At 41.2% G+C, this 18,157-nt stretch overlaps 1 protein-coding gene across 1 annotated transcript; it reads left to right on the top strand.

The window, feature by feature from the left end:
- Nucleotides 1–3,699: 3,699 nt before the first annotated feature.
- ASB14 (ankyrin repeat and SOCS box containing 14) lies at nucleotides 3,700–16,597 on the top strand. Its single transcript, XM_049777722.1, is given in 8 exon segments — nucleotides 3,700–3,721; nucleotides 3,724–3,817; nucleotides 5,349–5,402; nucleotides 5,866–5,996; nucleotides 6,076–6,097; nucleotides 6,099–6,232; nucleotides 16,225–16,419; nucleotides 16,422–16,597. Coding segments are annotated over 8 exon segments (828 nt in total).
- Nucleotides 16,598–18,157: the final 1,560 nt, after the last annotated feature.

Raw genomic sequence — 18,157 nt, 5'->3', positions numbered from 1 at the left:
TGGGGGAATTGTCTTACTTCAAAATAGATATCTTTAAAAGCTTTATCTTGATATGTTACTTTGTTTTTAACATTTTAGATTTTAAAGCATTTTTATTTGCGTCAACAGTTTAAATGCCTTTTGTGTGTGTGTGTGTGTGTGGTCACACCCGGCAGTGCTCAGGGGTTACTCCTGGCTCCATGCTCAAAAATTGCTCCTGGCAGGCTTGGGGGACCATATGGGACGCCGGGATTCGAACTGATGACCTTCTGCATGAAAGGCAAACGCCTTACCTCCATGCTATCTCTCCGGCCCCTTACATGCCTTTTTAAGAAAAAAGTATACAGTCTTTTAGAACTCCAGATGCAACATAGCACATATTATATAAACTGGACTACAAATTTATTTTGGACTATTTTTTCTAAAACTTAATACAAATATATTTTGACGACTACAGCCACAATACTAAAGTTAGTCAACTTGTGTATTCTATTGTACTACTGCTATTGTATTTTAAACAAACATTGAATTATCATTCTGTACATAAGTCTGGCCATGCTTGGCCACTGGGTATAGTCTCCTAAAAGTGGAATTGTTGAAACAAAGGACATTATTTTTTAATCTTGGAAAATTGGGTATTTTAAAGTCTTCTTTCGAAAGATCATATTGACTTTACATTCACTGGGTATCATGCTTCTGAGGACTGTTCTCTGATTCAGTTTGATTAGAAAAACATTCTAGGTCCCAGAGAGAGACATAATACATGCAACCAACCTGGGTTTTGCCAGAGTATCCCATATGATCCCCGGGCCTGCTAGGAATGTTCCCAAACGCAGAGCCAGGAGTACCTCCTGGGCACTGAAGTGGTAGCTCAAATACAAACAGAAAAATCTTCTAGGGGCTGACTGAAGCAATACACAGCAGTAGGACATTTGCCTTGCATGTGGCAAACCTGGGTCCAATTCCTGAGTCCTTATAACTTAGATTTCTAGCATCCCATATGGTACCCCAGCCTGCCAGGAGCGATTTCTGAGCACAGAGCCATGAGGAACCCGAGTGCCACTGGGTATGGCCCAACCCCCCCAAATAAGAAAAGAATAAAAATCTTCTAAATAGACTTCTCACTCTCCTCTCTCTCTCTGTGTCTGTCTCTCTCTCGCTCGCTCTCGCTCTCTCCTCCTTTCTCTCTCTCTTCTCTCTCCCTCTCTCTCTTTTTGTCTCTCTCTCTCTCTCCCCACTTCTAGTAATGCTCATGGATTTCTCCTGGCTCTCTGCTCAGGGATCACTCCTGGCAGTACTCTGAGGAGTGATCAGAGCACCAATGCATGCAGTAAAGGAGCTTAAATCAGGGTGGCTGCGTGTAGGACAAGCGCCTTCACCCCTCCCCAGTCCTAGAGAGACTTCTGATATCACTGTCAGACACCATCAAAGGAGATGTGTCTTCAACATGTCAACTATTTTAAACCCTTATTTAGTGTCTTTATTGGTTTAATATGCAGATGAAAATCAAGTTCGGATATACAATCAAATTGAACTACTATTAGAGAGTACACCTTTCTTTAAAATTTTATTTTTTATACACTGTGGTTTACATAGTTGCTCACGAGTACATTGTTTGTGGTATATCAATCCCAATCCCACCACCAGAGTAATATTCCCTCCGCTATTTTCCCCAATTTCCCTCCCCTCCCCCAGCCTGACCCCTTGGCAAGCATGAAACACTTTATTTTATATTTCTTTTTTTTTTTTTTTTTGGTTTTTGGGCCACACCCGGTAACGCTCAGGGGTTACTCCTGGCTATGCGCTCAGAAGTCGCTCCTGGCTTGGGGGACCATATGGGACACCGGGGGATCGAACCGCGGTCCGTCTCCTAGGCTAGCGCAGGTAAGGCAGGCACCTTACCTCCAGCGCCACCGCCCGGCCCTATTTTATATTTCTTGTTACAGCTAAGTGGCAATGGACTTAGTAGTAGCAGCAGCAGCAACAACAACAGTAACAACAAAAAACTTTCCACACAAAAAAATTATTTTGAAATTTTGTTTTCAACATATTTCCCCTGTGAAAAGGAGAAGAAACCACTCAATGCAGTAAACTTTACATACAAAGATTTTTACCATCTACTATCAAGCAATCCCACAAACCAAGAGGCATCAGATATTTGCTTAATATTAATCGAAAATGCCAACTGATCAATCTTTTAATGTTTGCTTGTTTTCAGTTTTGTGCAATTTTTGTTTGCTTTTGTAGAATCAGGATGGAACCCAGGGAAGGGCTTATACTTCTACTGAGATATATCCCCAATTCTTATTAACTAATATTTTGATTATGTAACATCTACTTATAATATTGGGGCACAATAATTACTTTAAAACATTTCATTGAAAAATATGGGTCAAAGTTTTATCATTTTAGCTGGAGATAATTCTTTTCTTAGGAATCCCAGCACATGTTAGCCTGTAGCTCTATAACCTCAAGAATGGATATTATTGGGATAGTCTTTTTTTTTTTTTTTTTTTTTTGGTTTTTGGGGCCACACCCGTTTGACCCTCAGGGGTTACTCCTGACTATGCGCTCAGAAATCGCCCCTGGCTTGGGGGGACCATATGGGACGCCAGGGGATTGAACCGCTGACCGTCCTGTGCTACCGCTTGCTAGGCAGACACCTTACCTCTAGCGCCACCTTCCCGACCCCGGGATAGTCTTTTTTTTAATTTTTATTGAGTCCAATGTGTGGGATTCTCATTTTTGACAATTTAGTCAGAGTAAAATGACCTCTTCGGTGTAAAATCAATTCTTGTTTACAAAGGGTATTTGCACATATCTTCAGATAATAGTTTTACTTCCTGTGGTAAAAAGCATCTTATTCCTGGAATCAAGTGTTTACTTCTTTATATTTAATGAATATCAAGGCGAAGAAAAGAGATCATGTTTCCAGAACTTAGCCACATGTAAAAATAAAGAGATGTGCCTGCCTGTCCTATGATCGAGTATTTATAGTAAAGCTATTAATGGAATGGTCACTACAGGAGCCTGGAGATCCCAAATATAAATAAAATCTTATGTGCTAATCTCTACCAGTGAAAAATTCAGTGCCATCCTAAACAATATATCGAGAGGTAAAAAGAAACGTGTTTTGTTATGTGATCAAGCCTGTTCTAGATTAAAATTAGCATTTCCTTTGAGAGATTGTCTAATAAACTTACTTATTTTTACTATCACAATTCCTGATAAATATTTTAAGTACATTCTATAATGTGTTTTAAGATTTTATAATATAATATATTGCATATATTATATATGAATATATATTTATAATATAATTTTAACATTGTCTCAGTGCTTAAGGAAGATATTTTTTCAAGTAGTTCTATAATCCCTGAAAAAATTCATGAACCACAGTTAATATAGATCAATATAAGCATATTGATAGTTACAATGCACTGGCCTAATTTTACAGAATTATTGGTCATTTTTTTCCTGCGTAGTCTTTAATTACATGGGTCTTCTCATGGAAACTTGTTTATACTATAGCTGTAGCAACTCAGTAAACTTTAAGGCTTATATGATTATCTTCATTTTTAAAATTTTTAATTTTCTTTCTTACTATCCTTTTTGTCATTTTCTGAATTTTATTTATGATTTTAAGCAGGCAGATCATCTGCTTTCACAACTTAAAATATTTTAACGTTCTATTTTAAAGTAAATCTATCTACATTTCACATGGAAAACTATAGTAGTGATGAAGCACAGATGATGACTTTGATACCCAAGTCATCATTCAACAAAGTATACAGGACAGCTACAAACCAGGAACACAGCTGGCAGCAGAGGATGAAAGGTAACGTTTTTCAATGGCAATGTTGTTTTCATATTCAATAATGAAGACATAATTTGTGGCGTTAAAAAATGGATAGAGGAGGGGCCTGAGAGATGGCATGGAGATAAGGTGTTTGCCTTGCAAGCAGAAGGACGGTGGTTCGAATCCCTGCATCCGATAGGGTCCCCTGAGCCTGCCAGGAGCTATTTCTGAGTGTAGAGCCAGGAGGAACCCCTGAGCGCTGCCTGGTGTGACCCAAAAACCAAAAAAATGGATAGGGGGCCGGAGTGGTGGTGCAGGCGGTAGGGCATTTGCCTTGCATGCTCTAACTTAGGACAGACCGTGGTTTGATCCCCCAGCGTCCCGTATGGTCCCCCAAAACAGGAGCTATTTCTGAGCGCACAGCCAGGAGTAACCCCCAGGCGTCACCGGGTGTGCCCCCCCCAAAAAAAAAAACCAAAGTATAGGATAGCCCGGGCAGGGGTCTCAAACTCGCTGCCGTACAACATTTTGTGGCCCTGCCCTAGAGGAATCTTTTTTGTTTTGCTTTGTTTTGTTTTGTTTTAGTTGTTTGGGTCACACCCCCCAATGTTCAAGGCTTACTACTGACTGCACTCAAGGATCACCCCGACTTTGCCTCCTGCGGCCCCCAGGTAAATTGAGTTAGAGACCCCTAGAGGAATTAGAATTCAAGGAGGTGTCCTTTGAATTTTTTTTTGGGGGGGGTCACACCCGGCGGTGCTCAGGGAGTTACTCCTGGCAGTCTGCTCAGAAATAGCTCCTGGCAGGCACGGGGGACCATATGGGACACCGGGATTCAAACCAACCACCTTTGGTCCTGGATCGGCTGCTTGCAAGGCAAACGCCGCTGTGCTATCTCTCCGGCCCTAAGAGAAAACATTTTTTTTTTTTTTTTTTGTGGTTTTTGGGTCACACCCGGCAGTGCTCAGGGTTACTCCTGGCTCCATGCTCAGAAATTGCTCCTGGCAGGCACGGGGGACCATATGGGACGCTGGGATTCGAACCGATGACCTCTTGCATGAAAGGCAAACGCCTTACCTCCATGCTATCTCTCCAGCCCCAAGAGAAAACATTTAATTCACCAAATTGCAAGGTGGTCAAATTGTGGGAATTAATTCATTCTTTCACCTTGGGTTCATTGAATAGTCAAAGAAGAGAGAACAGCCTCATTGAGTCTGCCACTGGATAGCATCTCATTGGGTAACAGCTACGCCATTAATGATTAGCTTTTGTTCTGGCGGTACTCCTGGATCTGTACTCAGAAATTACTCCTGCTGGTGCCTGGGCAACCACATGGATGTCAGGGACCAGATGGGATGCTGGGGATCAAGCCCGGGTCAGCTGTGTGCAAGGCAAGCACCCTACCTGCTGTACAACCACTCCAGCTCAAAACTCTTCATAGTGTTTATAATAAAAACTCTGACACATAGTTGGTTTGTTTGTTTTCAAGACTCAGCCATGATTATTTACTACTTTTGTCTTTGTTTCTTTTCCTGGATGTGGAAATGACATATATTCTTTTTCTACGCAGCTTCCATTCCTTTTTGAGCACTGACTCTAAGAAGATAGTGGAAACAATAGAGACAGTTAAGTACTTTTCCTGTTTTCCTCTTCAGTGTGTGGTTAGATATAATGGGACTATCTGGCACATTTCCCCCTCCAACTTGAGGAGAGCTAGAAGGAGGCTCTCACAAGTGTGGACCTGAGTCCACGACTGACTGACATGGCAGTCTCATGCAGATTTTCTCATGATACTTTCTCAGGGAGAACACGTCAGCACAACATAGCAAAGGTCCTGCCTTTCTCTGTACCTAACGCGCTATTTTTCTATAAGTGACAAGATAGTAACAGGTCCAGGTGGTGTGGCATATTGGACAAAAGGCCTTGCTGCTTGTTGACCCTCTGCCACTTTAAACTTGTCTTCCCTGAGAGATGGGGCTAGAATTTGGTGATCGTACACACTGCCCTTAATGGTGAATCCAGGAGCCTGGGGTTGCCTGTCTGTGGGGTGCACACGATGTGAACCTGTCCTCTTCTGACTCGTTAATAGGCGAGGAAGAGGTGCTGTCCCAACTCACCAAGCATCATTCTGCTTTTGAAGAAGCAGACAGGGCAGGCTGGCTTCCACTGCACAAGGCCGCAGTGCAACCAAAAAAGATTTTAGAAATGACCCTGGAAGGTATTCTCTAACTCCTCGTGCTGCTTCGGAGAAATGTTACTTCTACATTTTCGCCTGTGTTTTAATGGGTTTCTTTCAGCTTCAAAACCCAGTGTGTGGGAGCACCACTCACAGTGGTGAAACTCTGCTTTTTTTGGCCGTCAGTAATCGCCTTTTAGAAAATGCTTGTTTTCTTCTTCTCAACGGCTGCAACCCTAACGCCAAGAATTTTGAAGGCAGTTCTCCTCTTCTTACTGGTAAGCAGACATGTTTCTGGGAGAGAGTCCAAGATTCCGAGTCTCCTCCCTGCCCCCAGTTTTAAAGGCAACTTTTGGTGCATTTTTGTGTCCCAAACGGCCAGTCATAGGTCCCCAGTCCTTAAGAAACTTTTCTGGGGCCGGGCGGTGGCGCTAAAGGTAAGGTGCCTGCCTTGCCTGCGCTAGCCTTGGACGGACCGCAGTTCGATCCCCCGGTGTCCCATATGGTCCCCCAAGCCGGGAGCAACTTCTGAGCTCATAGCCAGGAGTAACCCCTGAGCGTTACCGGGTGTGGCCCAAAAACCAAAAAAAAAAAAAAAAAAAAAGAAACTTTTCTGTAGGCTGTCCTGTGAGGTTACCTGTTGCAATATCTCAAGAAATTGGATTTGATTCCTGGCACCACATGGTAATCCGAGCATTACTGAATCCAGTGAATACCTCTGGGGATGACCCTCAAGGTCCCAGCCTAGTAAGGCCAGGAGCAGCACCACATTCTCTTGTGCTTCGCTGTTACTGGCCTTATTAGCCTAATCACCAGTGGGGTCCCTAGGTCTCCTGACAACACTTGAGACACCTCCATCAAAAAAATTAAATAAGAAGGAAAATAGGGGTTAGAAAATGTAAGCCATTGTTGGGTAAGATGGAGACAGAAACCAGTCACTTCACTCCCTCCCATAACAATACTTTCAAGAGTTAGGCACAAAGGGGGAAAAAGAAGTGAATGGCTACTGATACTTCCAGGTAGTCTGATCGGGCTGATGTCTCTGGGGAAAAAAATCTCAAAATGGGTCAGGGAAGATTCCTCTTCCCGCACCCAGCACCCCAGCACCCCTGAATCCAGCTGAGTGTGGCTAATGCCAACCCTAAAGGGAAGAAAATCAAATATTTAATCGGTAGTGGACAAAACTAAGCATTAAACTGATATGGAGAAAAAAAGAACAACGGAACAATTATTTAAAAGATGGGGAAAATTGGGCTGGAGAGATAGCACAGTAATTGGGCATTTGCCTTGCACTTAGCCAAGCCAGGATGGATCCAGGTTTGATCCCTGGCACCCCATAAGGTCTCCTGAATGTGCCAGGAGCTATTTCTGAACAAGGAGTAACCCCTGAACACTGGCAGGTGTGGCCCAAAAACCAAAAAAAAAAAGAAAAATATAAAAAAGGAGGGGTGGGAATTTTTACTATATCACCTTATAGTGCCTGGGTAAAGAACAGACAGCTAAAGTAGAAAGTTTGAAAATGATAAAAGATTCCATCCTGCTGGCTTGCACAGGTTTTTTGAACTGGGGTTTATTAGACAGGGGAGGTTTCCTGGATTAAAGACACTGGAGGAATTGATCAGGTACTAACAGATTCCCAGTTTTCCCACCAGAATCCGGAAGCTGGCAGCTTGGGCTTCACACTGCCGAGTCTTCTCATGATCAGCCCATGAATTTAACGCAACGAAAATGAAAGAGCTTCCCAACAAAGGGCCCAGGCATATCAACCTGTTAAATTCTCCAGTGTTTGAAATTTTTGTTTTATTTTATGGGGGGATATTTGGAGGCCACACCCAGAGGTGCTTAGAGGTTACTCCTCGTGGCTCCACTCTCAAAAATCATTCCTGGAGACCACTCCACATGCCAGGATTTCTGGGTCTTTGACTGGTATGCTGGGGGCTCTGGGCAGGACAGCTAGCCACAGGTCCCCTGGGCTGAACTCCTAGTCCAGGGGGCCAAGATCCCCCCAAACCTGGTGGGTCTTCAGGGCCACGCCTGGTTAATCGGGCCCTGGGGGGGAGGGGGGGAGAAATCCCGCCCTATGCATCCCAAAGCTAGCGCCCCCGCGCGTACTTCATTTATTAAGAGTATTCCTTACTGTTATGTTACGTTTTATGTATCCAGTATCTTTATTTTGTATCGTGCCCTTTCCCACATCCCTACAAAGCTCTTTTTTATTCCTTTACTCTCTATCCCCCCCAAACATCTCTAATCTACATTACTCTTTTTAATCAGTAGGGTACAAGCCGTATCACAGACCAAAGCCGTGTATTGTGTGTAACAACCCCAAACTGTTTCAAGATACATAAAATGGACACGTATTTATTTAGAATATTTTGTGTTTTTTCTCTGACAGCTATAATTCTTACTAAATGTTGTCTTATATAGTGACGATTCTAACCGCTTTTCATCTTCTCTTTTTGAGCTGTTTAACAAGGAATCTTAGAGAAAGAGTCCCCCAGATTAATGCTTATGATTGAACCATAATTGTTCTTATCACCCCCTTATGGGCACGTGGCATTGCTCCTTTTTTGCATAGGCACATTAAAATGGGAAAATACTATACATATAAATAAGATCCTATCTAATAGAGATTGGTACAGACAAATCTTATAGTGCAAAGGGACCTTATACCCTGAACATTGACCTAACGACCTGGCACAGACCTCAGAAGAAAGGGCATTTCCCTGAATCAGGGAAGCCATCCACAAAACATCCAGGCTGGTCTATAGCATCACCTGGAAGCAATCCTCTACCAAGGAAGACTCTACACTGCTCAGACATTGTTCTGCTCAAAAGAGACTTCCATTAACACTGAGAAGACTTAACAACAACAACGATTTGCTTACAGGACAGGGCTCCCTGCATTGCCCTTTGACTGTAAGGTGAAACCAGAGGACGCTCCACATCCTGACTTCAATGTTGGATATACAGATTCCAGGATCTTAAATACAGAAGCTTGATACCAACAACAGAGACTGTGTGAAAATATAAGTGTGTTGGCACTACAGACAATGTCTTGGATTGGACGATCTAGCGTGCCTGGAGCCTAGAGTTGGTCTTGTGCCAGGAACCTTCAGGGGTCGGGTCTTTTTGTATTTAGGCCAAGGTTATTTCTTTCCATGTCCCTCATATTTTGGTGGGCCTATGCAAACAACAATTGCCACTCTAAGACCATTTTTGCTGTGCTCCTTTGACTCTAATCCTTAAAAAGAACCCAGTTAAGATTTGAGGTTAACTTAAGCTAATATGCATGAATATGGAAATGTAAAAAAAATGCTATGCCTGTAATGTTTAAGGAGTTATGTAAGTTTTATGGCTTTAGATTGCCTTGTGCGCTGTTAAGAAATATTATAGTGTGTTACAATCTTAATGTTCTTTGGATGAAATTTCAAAGTTGGGATATCAGCAAGGGGACTTCTGAGAATTATGTTATGTATTGTCCTTCCACTGTAACTTTACCTTGTCCTCTTTCTTTGCATCCTTGTTCTCATAATTAAAAATAAAAATAAAAAAAAAAAAAAAAAAAAAGAAACAAAAGTTTACAAGCATAAAAAAAAAAAAAAAACATTCCTGGCCATGCTTGGGGGAACATAAGGAAGTCTGTAGACCTAACGTGGGTCAAACACGCGCAGGGGGCTGGGGCTGTGAGTTTTCTGTTGGAGTTGTGGATTGTGCTGGTTTCTTTGCTTGGCAGACACTTGGGGGCCTCCCCAGGCATCCCCTGACGGCTTGCCTCGGCTGAGGTGAGTGTTTGGGGGCCGGAGTTGCAGATCAGGCTGACTGCTGGACCCCTAGGCCCGGCAGACATTTTGGGACCTCCCCCAGCCTGCATCAACCTGGGAACTTTGACCTGATTCAGCATTAATCTCTTCAAGGCGTGTCTCGCTGGGGCTGTGAGTTTTCTGTTGGAGTTGTGGATTGTGCTGGTTTCTTTGCTTGGCAGACACTTGGGGGCCTCCCCAGGCATCCCCTGACGGCTTGCCTCGGCTGAGGTGAGTGTTTGGGGGCACTCCACCTCGCCAATGAGTACCACCACAACACGTAGAAAAACCCACAGCGTAAGCGAGACAATGGGGAGACTACGCAGACCAACTTCAACCATAGAGAATGAAGATGGAAACTCTGATGACCCAACAACGACCAACTACCTAAGCAGTCTTTCAGAAATGGAGTTTAGAGACGAAATATGGAGGTTGCTATCAGATATCAAAGAAAGTATAAATCAGAGCACTAATAAAAATCAAGAGAATATGAAGACAGAAATCAGAAAACTCCAAACTGAAATATCAGATCAGATAACAGGTCTGAAAAACTCAATAGACGAATTGAAGAACATAATGGATGAGTTTTCCAACAGGTTAACAGCAGCTGAGGATAGAATTAGTGCTTTAGAAGATGAGATGCATAACAACTTTACACAGCAGAAGAGATTAGAAAAAAACCTCAAATCAAATGATCAGACAATGGAAAATTTACTCAAAGAATATGAGAAGATGAAAATAGAAGTCTTTGATAAGCTCAACAGAAACAACTTCAGAATCATTGGAGTTCCAGAGACCCAAGAAGAAAATCTTCAGGAAGAATCAATGGTTAAGAACATCATCACAGAGAAACTACCAGAGCTAAAGAAAACATGTGACCAAATCCTGCATGCCCGAAGAGTACCAGCTAAAAAAGACCCCAGTAGAAACACCCCAAGACACATCCTAGTCACCATGATGAAACCCACCGATAGAGATAGAATACTGCAAGCAGCAAGATCGAAAAGGGAAATTACATTCCACGGAGCATCCTTGAAATTTACAGCAGACCTGTCACCAGAAACACTCAAGGCCAGAAGGCAGTGGTGGGACGTAGTGGCAAAACTCAATGAAATAAATGCTTCGCCAAGAATATTGCACCCAGCAAAACTAAGTTTCAGGTTTGACGGATGTATACACGGCTTCACAGATAAACAACAGCTCAAAATCTTTGCAGACTCAAAACCAGCCTTAAAAGAAAAACTGAAAGATCTACTCTAAAAACAAGACAGAACAAAAAAACACACCAAACTTCTACACAAAGATGGCAATAAATCCCATGACAATTATTTCTCTCAATGTCAATGGACTAAATGCACCAGTTAAGAGGCACAGAGTGGCGAAATGGATCAAAAAACTGAAGCCAACCTTCTGCTGTCTACAAGAAACACACCTGAATAGTCAGAATAAACATAGACTCAAAATCAAAGGCTGGAGGAAAATCATTCAAGCAAACAACACCCTTAAAAAAGCGGGGGGTGGCCATACTAATATCAGATGACACAAACTTTATACTCAGAAAAATTGTAAGGGACAAAGATGGATATTATGTACTAATCAAGGGATTTGTACAGCAAGAAGAAATCACTCTCCTAAACATATACGCACCGAATGAGGGTCCAGCAAAGTATTTAATACAATTGTTGACAAATCTGAAGAAGGATATCAATAATAACACAATAATTGTGGGAGACCTCAACACAGGCTTGTCAACACTTGATAGGTCAACCAAATGGAAACCCAACAAAAATATACTAGACCTGCAAAAAGAAATGGATGAAAGAGGCCTAGTAGATATATATAGGGCACTCTATCCTCAGAAACCTGGATACACATTCTTTTCCAATGTACATGGATCATTCTCCAGGATAGATCATGTGCTGGCACATAAAACATACCTCCATAAAATAAAAAAGATAGACATTTTGCAGGCTGCCTTTGCTGACCACAAGGCTCTGAAGTTAGATGTGAACTGCAAAGGGACACAGAAGAAAAAATTTAACACCTGGAAGTTAAACAGCCTCATACTCAATAACCAGTGGGTCCGAGATGAAATCAAGGAGGAAATCAAAAGGTTCCTGGAAACAAATGACAATAAAGACACAAACTATCAGAATTTATGGGACACAGCAAAAGCAGTACTGAGAGGAAAATTTATAGCTTTGCAAGCACACATCAGGAAGGAAGAAGGAGCTTACCTGAGTAGCTTAATGACACAGCTAATAGAACTAGAAAGTGCTCAACAAAAGGACCCAAAAATAGGGAGACAGAAGGAAATAACAAAGCTGAGAGCAGAAATCAACGAAGTGGAAACCCAAAAAACAATCCGAAAGATCAACGAAAGCAGAAGTTGGTTCTTTGAAAAAATAAACAAGATTGATAGACCATTGGCAAAACTCACAAAGCAAAAGAAAGAGAGAAACTTGATAACGCGTATTAGAAATGAGAAGGGGGAGATCACTACAGATACTGCAGAGATTCAAAGGGTATTCAGAGAATACTTTGAGAAACTCTATGCCACTAAATATGAGAACCTGGAAGAAATGGATAAATTTCTGAACTCATATAACCTTCCACGGTTGAATAAAGAAGAGGTAGCATATCTAAACACCCCCATCACTATTGAGGAAATTAAAACTGTAATCAAAAATTTACCCAAAAACAAAAGCCCAGGCCCTGATGGATTCACGAATGAATTCTTTCAAACCTTTCAAGAGGAACTACTACCAATTCTGGCCAGGCTCTTTTATGAAATCGAAAAAAACAGGAATACTTCCAAATAGCTTTTATGAAGCCAACATCACCTTAATACCAAAACCTGATAGAGATGCTGCCAAAAAAGAAAATTACAGACCAATATCCCTGATGAACACAGATGCAAAGATCCTCAACAAAATCCTGGCGAACAGGATCCAGTGCCTCATCAAGAAGATCATTCACTTTGATCAAGTAGGTTTCATCCCAGGAATGCAAGGATGGTTTAACATCCGTAAATCTATTAATATAATACACAACATAAACAACAACAAAAATAAAAATCACATGGTCATATCAATAGATGCAGAAAAAGCATTTGATAAGGTTCAACACCCATTCTTGATTAAAACTCTCAGCAAGATAGGAATAAAAGGAACCTTTCTCAATATAGTCAAAGCCATCTACCAGAAGCCAGTGGCAAATATTATCCTCAATGGAGAAAAACTAAAATCCTTTCCTCTAAATTCTGGTACAAGACAAGGCTGTCCTCTCTCACCACTCCTATTCAACATAGCACTGGAAGTACTTGCTATAGCGATTAGGCAAGAAAAAGATATCAAGGGAATTCAGATAGGAAAGGAAGAAGTCAAGCTCTCACTGTTTGCAGATGACATGATACTCTACTTAGAAAACCCTAAAGACTCTACCAAAAAGCTTCTAGAAATAATAGATTTGTATAGCAAAGTGGCAGGATACAAAATTAACACACAAAAATCAATGGCCTTTTTATACACGAATAATGATAGGGAAGAAATGGACATTAAGAGAACAATCCCATTCACATTAGTTCCACACAAACTCAAATATCTTGGAGTCAACCTGACTAAAGATGTGAAGGATCTATACAAAGAAAACTACAAAACACTGCTCCAAGAAATAAGAGAGGACACGCGGAAATGGAAACACATACCATGCTCATGGATTGGCAGGATCAACATCATTAAAATGGCAATACTTCCAAAAGCATTGTACAGATTTAACGCGATTCCTCTAAAGATACCCATGACATTTTTCAAAGAAGTGGATCAAATACTTCTGAAATTCATCTGGAACAACAAACAACCTCGAATAGCTAAAGCACTCCTTGGGAAAAGGAATATGGGAGGCATTACTTTCCCCAATTTTAAGTTGTATTACAAAGCAACAGTTATAAAAACAGCATGGTATTGGAATAAAAACAGACCCTCAGATCAGTGGAATAGGCTTGAGTACTCAGAGAAGGTTCCTCAGACATATAACCACCTTGTTTTTGATAAAGGAGCAAAAAATCCTAAATGGAGCAGGGAAAGCCTATTCAACAAGTGGTGTTGGCACAACTGGTTAACCACTTGCAAAAAAGCGAACTCAGACCCCCAGCTAACACCATATACAAAGGTAAAATCCAAATGGATTAAAGACCTTGATATCAGAACTGAAACTATAAGGTATATAGAACAACATGTAGGTGAAACACTCCAGGACATTGAGACTAAAGGCATCTTTAAGGAGGAGACAGCACTTTCCAAGCAAGTGGAAGCAGAGATAAACAGATGGGACTATATTAAGCTGAAAAGCTTCTGCATCTCAAAGGAAATAGCGCCCAGAATACAAAGGCCACCCACTGAGTGGGAGAAATTATTCACCCAATACACATCAGATAAAGGGCTAATATCCAAAATTTACAAGGTACTGACAGAACTATACAAGAAAAAAACAACTAACCCCATCAAAAAATGGGGAGAAGAAATGAACAGACACTTTGAAAAAGAAGAAAGGCAAATGGCCAAAAGGCACATGAAAAGATGTTCAACATCACTAATCGTCAGGGAAATGCAAATCAAAACTACTATGAGGTACCACCTCACGCCACTGAGATTGGCACACATCACAAGAAAGGAAAACAAGCAGTGCTGGCGGGGATGTGGAGAGAAAGGAACTCTTTTTCACTGCTGGTGGGAATGCCGTCTAGTACAACCTTTATGGAAAGCGATATGGAGATTCCTTCACAAACTGGAAATTGAGCTTCCATACGATCCAGCTATACCACTCCTAGGAATATACCCAAGAAACACAAAAATACAATACAAAAAACCCTTCCTTACTCCTATATTCATTGCAGCGCTATTTACAATAGCCAGACTCTGGAAACAACCAAGATGCCCTTCAACAGATGAGTGGCTGAAGAAACTGTGGTACATATACACAATGGAATACTATGCAGCCATCAGGAGAGATGAAGTCATGAAATTTTCCAATACATGGATGTACATGGAATCTATTATGCTGAGTGAAGTAAGTCAGAGGGAGAGAGAAAGACGCAGAATGGTTTCACTCATCTATGGGCTTTAAGAAAAATGAAGGACATTTTTAACAATATCTCAGAGACAAGAGAGATGAGGGCTGGTAGGTGCAGCTCAGGACATGCAGCTCATCACATAGAGTGATGAGTGCAGTTGCAGAGATGACTACACTGAAAACTATCATAAAATGTGAATGAATGAGGGAAGTAGAAAGCCTGTCTCGAGTACAGGTGTAGGGGGGTGGGGAGGAGGGAGATCTGGGAAATTGGTGGTGGGAATGTTACACCGGTGAAGGGGGGGTGCTCTTTACATGACTGTAATCATACAACTATAATCATGTTTGTAATCACGGTGTTTAAATAAAGATAAAAAAAAAAAAAAAAAAAAAAAAAACTTTTGAGGTTAACTTAAACTAGTAAGCATGTGCATGGAACTAGATAAATGTACTTTGCCCTCAATGTTTAAAGAGTTACATAAGTCTAATATCTTTAGATTATATGGTGTGCTGCTAAGAAACAATATGTACTACAACTGGGGATTTGAGGGACAAAGTAATTGTATTGTACATGGGTTCAGTTTTGTTTTTCTTAATGTTCTTTGGCTGAAAGTTCAAGGCTGGGATATCATCGATGGAACTACTGAGAATCCTGTTTATGGGTGATTGGGCTTCCACTGTAACTTTACCCTGTCCTCTTTCTTTGCATCTTTGTTGTCATAATTAAAATAATAAAAAAAATAATTAATAAAAAAAAAAAAACAAAAAAAAAAAAAAAAAAAAAAAAAAAAATATAAAAAGATATTAAATAGTTAAAAAAAAAAAAAAAAAAAAAAAAAAAAAAAAAAAAAAAAAAACACGCGCAGGGCCAGTGTCCTACCCGCTGTACTATTTCTGCAGCCCCACCAATCAGTTTTGTAGCCTTCACTGTTTTTCAAGGAGGAGAGCAGTGGGGCTGCTCCCCAGAGTGCTCTTGGGGACCTGGCTTTCACTGATAATACTTAGCCTAGCGGTGCAGACCTAGGAATCAACCTATGCTCCTGCCCTTAGGGTATTGCCCCTATATCGGTAGCCAATGCTTCATCACAAGCAGATCTCAAGGGCTGTCTGAGGACAGTGTTCAGCAAGCAGAGAGATAACAGCATGGAGGAAACAGTATTTCGGGTTAATAAAACACATTATCAGTTTCCTCAAAAAAAATCAAAGTCCCAGGACTGAAGTGATTTCTAGACATGCTAGAACTCTGGGTTTGACCCCAGGCATAACATGTTCCCCTAAGCACCAGTGGAAGTTGTCCTTCCACAAATAAAGATCTGAGTACTAATATATAAATAAAGATACTCTCTAGAGTACTAATATACTCTGAACATAATGTCCACCTGAATTCTAAAATCCAGCAGTTCTACAAGACTCCTATGAGATGGTTGCCTTGCTCCTCACCCATGGGGCAGACGTCAATCTTCCGTGTGCCAACGAGAGCACAGCTCTCCATGAAGCAGCCAAACTGGGAAAACAGGACATGGTGACGCTTATGTTGAAGTCTGGGGCACACCCTGACCCTCACAGCTCCTATGGATTCACTCCTCTTGCTCTGGCGCCCAGAGTGGCCACACCGAAATCATGGAAATATTATTACAGAAAGGCAAGATCTATTTGTGTGTTTGGTCTTGTGCCATACCCCATGGAGCTCAGGACTTACTCCTAGCTCTGTGCTTCAGGGTAACTACGGGTGGCCCTCAGTGCCTCGTCTCAAAAGCCCATTACAGCTGACCAAAAACCCTTCTCTTTCCTTCACCTGCAACTCCCCTGAAAAACAGTATCTTATATTTCTGCCTATACCTATACCAACTATAAGGAATAACAATTGCAGTCTCTTACTATAAACTAAGAACCAGTCAAAAGTCAAAACAAATCTTTTTCAGAACCTCAGCTTTAGATGTGTTCAGCAGAATTATTTGTACCATACTATATTGAGTGCTATAAATTTGATAAAAATTATTCCAGATGAGAGGCCAGAGTGGTGTCGCTAGTGGTAAGGCGCTAACCTAGGACGGACCATAATCCCCTGATGTCCCATATGGTCCCCCAAGCCAGGAGCAACCCCTGAGTGTCACCGGGTGTGGCCCAAAAACAAACAAACAAACAAACAAAACAAAAATCAATGTCTTATTATATGAGTAATAAATATAGCCCAATACATAGGCGGGCTTCACTAGAATCAGTTTTGTTAATTCAATTTTTTATTTCTATATATTTATGCTACATTCTCATACAAGTTTTGATATATGGAAAATAAGGAAGAAAGCAAAGATACTTGCTCAACCGCAAGATTCGGTACTTAAATGATGTCCCATTTTCACCACAAGCCTGGTCAGCTCTACTCTTAATGTTTACGACTGGTCTTAGTACATTTCTTAAAGCATAATATAACATATATTAGGGCCCGGAGAGAGCACAGCGGCGTTTGCCTTGCAAGCAGCCGATCCAGGACCAAAGGTGGTTGGTTCAAATCCCGGTGTCCCATATGGTCCTCCCCCCCCCGCCCCCCCCCCCCCCCGGTGCCTGCCAGGAGCTATTTCTGAGCAGACAGCCAGGAGTAACTCCTGAGCACCACCGGGTGTGGCCCAAAAACCAATATATATATATATATATATATATATATATATATATATATATATATATATATATAAAACATATATTATGGGAGAACGAAGTTAAGATGTCTGATAGAGGAATTCAAGCTAACAGACTATTTGGATAAAAATAAACTTAAATAATACATAATATTATAAAAACCCCTATTAAGAAATCAAATTGTGTTGTCTGAGAGTGTGGATTATGCAAGTTTCAGTATTAAAATATATTTCAGATACACATGTACTTTTTTAATAAATACGTTACTTAATTAAACCACCACGAGACAGTCACAGTTGCTCATGACTGAGTTTCAGTCATGGAGTGGAACTCACTATGCACAGTTCCTGCCACCAATGTCTCTTCCCTCCTGTCCTCCCTCCTCCTTGTCGGTGTAAGATATTTTTCCTCTCTTGCTTCCTCTTTTCTTTCACACACTGGCTTGCAATCTTGTTACTGAAGGGGAATCGTGCAGATTCACTTTATCTCCTTTCTGCACCCCGTTCTTGTCCAGCATGACCATTTCCAACTATCATTGTCAAGTGGTCCCTTCTCTGGCCTAACTCCCCATTTTGTGGGAAGCTGTCTACCATAGACTGGACCTTTTGGACATCATTTCTATGGTCTCTGGACATTATTATCATTCTTTTTTTTTTTTTTTGGTTTTTGGGCCACACCCGATGATGCTCAGAAATC

The sequence above is a fragment of the Suncus etruscus genome, chromosome 7, assembly GCF_024139225.1.
Source record: "Suncus etruscus isolate mSunEtr1 chromosome 7, mSunEtr1.pri.cur, whole genome shotgun sequence".
Taxonomy (NCBI): Eukaryota; Metazoa; Chordata; class Mammalia; order Eulipotyphla; family Soricidae; genus Suncus; species Suncus etruscus.
Note: the sequence above shows the minus strand (reverse complement) of the source record. Positions and strands in the feature narration are given on the sequence as shown.